We start from the raw sequence: 7870 nt of genomic DNA, 5'->3' as shown, positions 1-7870 counted from the left end.
ACTGGAATGGTTTGCCATTTCCTGTTCATATTACAGATGAAGAAATGGAGGCAAACAAAGTTAAGTGACTTGCCCAGAGTCACTCAGCTAGAAAATATCTGATGTCATATTGGAATTCAGATCTTCCTGATGCCAAACCTGGTGCTCTATCCACTTTACCAGCTAGTGCTGTGCTATGATGGCCTTTTTACTTTGAAATATCAGTATTTGGCTATCAGTAGACCTTGATCTCTGGACCTCTTCCCACACAATGTTAAAAGGAGAACACCTCCACTACAGGGTCCCATTTGGGCTACTTCTTCTTTGCCTCTGCTAGAGTCCCTTGGTTTCTTGTTATTACGTTTCCTTCCCCCATCTGGACCCCATTCTCCAGTGCTCTAAGGGTATTCTAAGGCCTGGGGGTGGTGGGGATAGTGGTGGGTGATGATGATAGTAGTAATAATAATAACTAGCATTTATATAGTGCTTTAAAGTTTACAAAGCAGTTTATCTCATTTGATAACTAACAATTTAGACAAAAGTCCTTGTACTAATGTGCTAATGAACTGTAGAAACACCTCAGGGCCATCCATCTGTACATTATGGGCCATTTGGAGACAATAAATTTTTTTTTGGTCATTGTTGTTGGTTTACTAATGCATTATTTAAAATAGAAATTAAATAAAATACTCCAGATAAGCATATACTCCTTTATGGGGTTATGAGTTTAATGTTACCCTTCAAAAAGTTATCTTCTCAGCCTGGTGGCTCAGTGGAATGAGAGCCACACCCAGAGATGGGAGGCCCTGGGTTCAAATCTGACTTCAGATACTTCCTAGCTGTGTGACCCTGGGCAAGTCACTTAACTTACATTGCCTAGACCTTACCACTCTTTTGCCTTAGAACCAATATTCTAAGACAGAAGGTAAGGGTTTTAAAAAAAATCTTCTCAAAGCATCACAATAAGTGGCTCTTCTCCCTTATGAGGTTATGGATCCCTGTACTGTAGTCATGCAATACAATACTTGAAATCTTTTGTGGTTTGATAGTCCTTTGTGGGATAGCCTAGGAGACTCAAGGGCTATTGTTTCTTTAAGAAGATACATTTTGAATGTAAAGAAAGAAGACTAAAAAATAACTTTTGCCTTCAGGGCAGAGCTTCTCCTGATGATGAGCTGCAGTTTCATAACTTAGATTTTTTGAGAGTGGTCTTGGGGGCAATAAGGTCTTATTAAGTCCAGTGGGGCAGTGTCAGAGACAGTGTGTGTCAGAGACAGCCCATAGACATGGGTCTTCTCGACTATGAGGTCCATTCTTGGCTTTGACTTTATTTCTTGGATTAAATGGAATGAACAGTGCATGTGGAAATATCTGGTATAAGGCTAATGAGAATAGGAGGTGTATATATATAAATATATATATATATTTATATGTATATATATATTCATACATGCATACTATATATAGTATACATATAGTCACTATATAGGTGAAGATACACTCATGTATACACATATGTATATATACTTATAGAAAGATCTACAATTGGGATGAAAAGAGAAAATTAAAAAAAAATAGTTTGTCTGTGTGGGTTGGGGGTAGTTTCCATCAGCTTGGACAGCTAGTCCTGCCATCTTGGGCAAATCACTCTTCATATCTCAGTTTATTCATCTGCAAATTTATGGAGAGTGTATGTGGGGGATGACTTTTGGATGAGCCTAAGTGGGGTGAAATTTGCTCTCGAAATCCATTCCTTTTGGGGAAGCCCTCTTTCCGTTTTCCCTCTTAGCTGACTTCTGACTTTGGTCTCAAGATTCTGTTCTTTGCTGATGTCTACTCAGTCCTGGTGCACTAACTCTTATTCATAGGTGTTAATGGGAAAGTATCTGCAGCCTGTGTGTTTGCATTTTGCCTGAGCCATAAATAATCAGAGACAATGACTTAACTGAAAGGCATGTTTGATGGCAGGTACTTGGCAGGTATGCCACTCCACCTTTGCCTAGGGCTGATCCTGGGTGGAGGTGGTGAGAATGGCTTCCTCCTGCCGAAATTAGGCAGAGCCAAAGAGGACAGCCTGTTATCGTGATTCCTCTTTTAGCAGAGCAGTGAAGGGGGGATGAGGCATGGACTGCTTTAAGAAGAAATATAGATCTTCCTGTAATGAACTAACTAGTACCAATAGAAGGGAAGGTGAGCAGCTTTGATAGATGACCCTTCATCCTGGTCTAGAATGCTGAGGCATTTATTTCTTTTTAATGCTTTTGCTTGTAGATTGGACATCAGGCTTTTGATGCTAAAAAAATACTTGACCTTTCTCTTTCAGCTGTCCCTTTTCCTCCAAGTCACCGGCTCACAGCAAAGGAAGTGTTTGATAATGATGGGAAACCTCGCGTGGATATCTTAAAGGCACATCTCATGAAGGAGGGACGGCTGGAAGAAAGTGTTGCTTTGAGAATAATAACAGAGGGTGCTTCAATTCTTCGACAGGAAAAAAATTTACTGGACATCGATGCTCCAGTCACAGGTAAATTCCACCTGATTACCATACATTTATGGCTTTGACATGAAATTCTAAAGACTTCTCTATATATTATAAAATGCTATTTATCTTATTGTGGCTTAGTTGTTATATTAACATTAACATTGGCCATGGAAAACAAATATTTTAGGGACAAACTGTAAAAATATGCAGAAATATTAATAATTTTTGCCATTTTATGTCTATAAAATCATGCCATTGTTTTAGTGAGATTCAGACTTGGGGTTGTTACAGTATTCTATAGTGTTTTTGAGATCATTAGAAAGGTTGCTTGCTAGGGAAGGAGAGTCAATGGTTCCAGAAAATAAAGGATGAATACTAGGAAATCTCAGAGGCACAGGGGTCACTGTGAAGTCATAAATCATCTCTGAGTGTTAATTTTCTGCAGGATATGACTATTCTATTGCTCCTTTTTTGAGAAAACTTGTGACAATCTACACGCATATTTTTGCCTTTTGGTTTATGTGTGTGTTAGTTAGCAAAGTTTGATATAGCTTCTTTAAGGAGCAAACTGGTAGAGGTAATAGAAAGCTGGTTTTGAGGCCATGAAGATTTCATTTCAAGTTTTGAATCTGACACATATGGATGGTATGGCCCTGGGAATGTCACTTACCATGTTGTTCTAAGCACTCTCTAAAAATCGAAGTTGCACAGAAGCTATTGACCTACATTTCTAGAAGTAGTTTTATCACTTGCGTTTTCTCTGTGCCAAGGATATCAATATGTCCAGTGCCTGTTTTTTAGAAACCTCCCCACCTCAAATATAAACTTGTCATTAATACCTTTTATTAGTATATGGGACTGAGTAGTGGCCAACACATGCTTTTGTTCCAACACATTTAGAGTTACAAAACTTGCTAATTAGCATGCTTAAAATAGAATAAAATATTTATTAATTTTATTTTACTGTCATGATTAACCAAAATGTTGAGAAGTAAAATTTTGGTAAACCCTAACGAGAAAGTTTCTAGGCGATTTTATCTGTAAGAATAGTTTCTTCATTATCCCCCGAAACTAGATCTCTACTTGGTTTTTGTGATATAAATTACGCTTGCTCTTCTATTTCTCTGACCATGCCTTCTCAGTCTCATTCATTACTGCTTCCTCTTCTTGTCCCCCAAGTGTGAGATTTCCCTGTGGTTCTTTCTTCTTCATATGAAATAACATGTATTTCAAAAGCACTTAGCACTGTACCTAGAAACATAAAAGGTATTTAATAAATGCTTATTACCCTCCATCTCTTCCTTCTTCTCTTTCTTGGAAATCTTCCATGACTTCAGTTATTACTTTTTTTGAGGCTGACCCCTGAGTCTGTATTTCTAGCTTCAACCTCTCCCCAAGATCCATTTCTACACTTCTCACCACTTATTGTCCTAACCAAATGTCCTGACTACCATCAGCTCATTTTGTCCAAAATGGAACTCATCATCCTCCAAATCTAACTTCTTTTTTTCTATAGATGATATTACCCTTCTCCTAGGTAGCTAAGTGGAAGCTTTGGCATAATTTTTAATCATCCTCTCTTGGGCCATCTCTAATCAATAAGCTACCAGGTCTTTTTGTTTTGTTTTATTTTTGGTTTAGTTTGGTTTTACCATTGCAGTATCACTCATAGTCTTGCTTTGTAATCTCACAGTCACCACCCTTCCTTGGTCAAGCCCTCATTATCACTTGCTCAGGCTATTGTAAAAGCTTCTGAACTGGTTTCTCAGCTTTAAGTATCTTCTCCTTTGAATTCATCCTTTATATTACTGACAAAGAAATCTTTAAAATGACATAAACTTATAGATTTATGAATACATAATCATTATTAATAATAATTAGTCATAATAATTATCACATATGTACATAAGAGTATATATACATACAGACATAATTATGTGTATATAGATATATATTTATGTATGTATAGATGTATTTATTAATCTCCCAGGCTTGGCTGTTCCCTTTTAACTATTTGAGATTTATATCCAATTCTAACTTTGTGTATGAGTGTATATATATCTATGTATATGTCAAATACTTTGTCAACCTTAAGGTATAATATAAATGTCATTTGTGGATTCTTATTGCCTGCCAGCTAAATATAATCTTTGTTTCTCTCTCCTGCTCTCAATAAGTTTTCCCAACATTATTTTATAATATTCACCTTTAAACCTTCTAGACTCCAATCAATTTTCAGTATTCCCTGATCCAGTCCTTTGCTCTCCCCCTTCATCTCTTCCTATTGCAAACATGCTCATCCTTCAAAGCCCAGTTCCACTCTCACCTCTTCTATGAATTCTGAAGCCTTAGAACTAAACAGGACCTTAGAAACTTAGTCCCATTCCTTCATTTTAGAGATTAGGAACCTGATGTGGAGAGAGGTTCAAGAATTACTCGCTCAACATTACCCAGGAAATAACAGATCTGAAATTTGAACTCAGACTATCCGTTTCCAAATCTGGTACTTATCGCTTGCTCTAGCTGCCTTTTCCAAGTGCTCTTCTTCTCTGCCCTCTCCCTCTGCTTCCCCATTAGAGGTCATTTCTACTTCTTGAATCTCTCAAGCTCTTTTGTTTAACCTCTCCTCTATACTTACTCATTTTTAGTCAAGAAGTTGGCAAACGTTTATCCCATATCTGCTATATGCCAGGTGCCATTCTAAGTGCTGGGAATACTAAGACAGGCAAAAGAGAGTATTTTGATGTATATTAGAGTTATTAGCTGCACTTGCATATTTTCACTGATCAGACTGTACCCTTCTTCAAGGAAATTGCTTTCCTTTTGTCCTATTGGGTATTGTTCATAGTAGACCCTTTTAGTTAGCCTGAATTAAATTGTCTTCTCTTTAGACCTAAATGTTCTTCTTCTTTTTTTTTTTTAAACTCTTGTACTTCGGTGTATTGTCTCATAGGTGGAAGATTAGTAAGGGTGGGCAATGGGGGTCAAGTGACTTGCCCAAGGTCACACAGCTGGGAAGTGGCTGAGGCCGGGTTTGAACCTAGGACCTCCTGTCTCTAGGCCTGACTCTCACTCCACTGAGCTACCCAGCTGCCCGCTAAATGTTCTTCTATTGGAATATGTGAAACTTTTCTGGAAGGATAGCTTTCCTTGAAGCTTCTGATACTACCTGGGTGGCCCTGGACAAGTTTCTCAAGTCTTCTTGTCCCTTATTGATTAGTCTAGAAAATTAAAGAGACTGGACTAGATGGCCAGCCTTTAATCTATGATGGCAAAATGAAACCATTGATCTCCTTTTCTCAGAAAGAAAAAAAGATAATGTGAGTTTCATTCTTGAAAGGAAATCCCTTCAATCTTTTCCGTAAAAATAGGAAGTGAAATAAATATTGGTTTAGGAATTAGCCATCATCTAACCACTATAGGTCTGTTTTCTTCATCCATAAAGAGAATAAACCTATTTACATGATTTCGTCCTCCCCTCAATTTATGACTTTGTGATTCTGCTAGGCAACTAGGTGGCTCAGTGTATGATAGAGTGCTGGCCATTATGTTAGGAAGAGCTCAAATCTAGCCTCAGAAACTTACTAGCCATGTGGCCTTGAGCTGAGGAAGTCATTTAATCTCCCTTAGCTTTGGATCTCTATCTGTAAAATGTAGATTATAAGAGTATCTACTTCCCAGAGTTTTTATTAGGATTAAATGAGATCCTATTTTTTAAGCATTTTGAAAATTCTAAAGTGCTATACGGATGCTGGCTGTTATTGTCATTATTATTATTAAAATTCTATTGTCTGTAAAGAATATAGAGTCAAAGCTTTGCCTCTTTCTCAAGGTCTGTGTTTAATTTCTTTATATGAAGGAAGAAACATGAATTATCATTTTCATTTATATCCCACAAGGGTATTGGAAGAATATTATGTCATAATTTATGAAAAGAATTCTTATGAAAGAATTAAAAAACACAAAGAGCTGCTATAAATTAATAAACTTATCTTGTGTGCAGTCAGCAAACTCCAGAGTACTGCCTGAATCAGATTAAAATATAAGTAAGAAATGTTTAACAAAATCAATAAAAATACACTATAGATAATAGTTTTTTTAATAGTGCCTTATTGTGTAACAGCAGAAAAATCACTCTAAGATAGTGAAGACACTTGAGAATACTTGTAAATTCATGTTTTTCCCTTGTTAACCTCATTTTTAAGGGAGTCTGTTATGTATTAATTAAATTTATATTTTGTTTGAAAATATCATCTAATAACAGAAGTCAATATAAATTTGTTTTGGAAGAGTTTCTCAATCTTGGCTGGTACCTTCTTCCTTTTAACTATTCTGGATTTATGTCCAATTTCAATTTTGTACATATTGACATTTATATTCTTGATTATTAGGGTAGGGAGGGAATGGATCTGTTATTTCACTGAGATAAAGAACTTCCAAATGAGGAAACGAAAATGCAAATGTGGGGACTGCATTTCTAATTTTTCAGTGATCTTCTCAGGGTCACACAAATAGACAAAGGGTAGACTGGATCTCAAGTCTTACTGCCTCTGAGGCTATCTTTCTTTCTATTTAATACAATGCCACAAGATATCAATAATAAATATATGAAAGATCACACATAAATGTTTAGAATAATTCACCAGGATTACCAACCAGTTTATTCCTAATTTACTCCTAGTCTATGGAAACATACATAGGCTGTTGAATGTTAAAACCAGAAGGATATTAAAAACCATTTCATCCAACCTCCCTTCTATTCTCCTATGGGAGCAAAAACAGCCTAGAGTGATTAAATTATTTTTCCAAGTCAAATATGTAATGAATTCCTTTTTCCGTTTTTTTAAAAAAATTCTGACTTAAAAGAAAAGATATATACTGTGACTTTGAAAACATCAGATTCAAAGTGGGTGTAGAAAACATTTCCAGAGACACTAGAATGAAAATTTTCATCATCTTTGCACTTACAAAAGACAAAATGCTGTCATTAAGAGAAAAAAAAAGTGGAATTCTGGTCAACTACAGGCTCATGGAGTATCTGAACCACATCCAAAAAGCATAGATTCACATCCTTGGGTAACTTTTGCCTCTGTCCAGTTCTGATGACAAACTCGTGGATGTGGTTTTTTTGTCTTTTTTTTATTTTTATTTTTTTAAACATTTATTAATATTCATTTTTAACATGGTTACATGATTCATGCTCCTCCTTTCCCCTTCACCCCCCGGACTCCCCCCACCCATGGCCGATGCACATTTCCACTAGTTTTGTCATGTGTCCTTGATCAAGACCTATTTCCAAATTGTTGGTAGTTGCATTGGTGTGGTAGTTTCAAGTCCACACCCTCAATCATGTCCACCCCGACCCATGCGTTCAAGCAGTTGTTTTTCTTATATGTTTCCTCTCCTGCA

General features: G+C 36.5%; 1 protein-coding gene across 1 annotated transcript in view; it reads left to right on the top strand.

The window, feature by feature from the left end:
* The first annotated feature begins 1281 nt into the window (after positions 1 to 1281).
* PPP3CA (protein phosphatase 3 catalytic subunit alpha) overlaps positions 1282 to 7870 on the top strand; it is a 242692-nt gene continuing 236103 nt past the window's right edge. The window contains exons 1-2 of the mRNA XM_044681627.1: positions 1282 to 1353; positions 2251 to 2503. Coding sequence (XP_044537562.1) covers positions 1282 to 1353; positions 2251 to 2503 — 325 coding nt within the window. The remainder of the gene's footprint in view (positions 1354 to 2250; positions 2504 to 7870) is intronic.

Source organism: Gracilinanus agilis, chromosome 6 (genome assembly GCF_016433145.1).
Source record: "Gracilinanus agilis isolate LMUSP501 chromosome 6, AgileGrace, whole genome shotgun sequence".
NCBI classification, from domain to species: domain Eukaryota; kingdom Metazoa; phylum Chordata; class Mammalia; order Didelphimorphia; family Didelphidae; genus Gracilinanus; species Gracilinanus agilis.
Note: the sequence above shows the minus strand (reverse complement) of the source record. Positions and strands in the feature narration are given on the sequence as shown.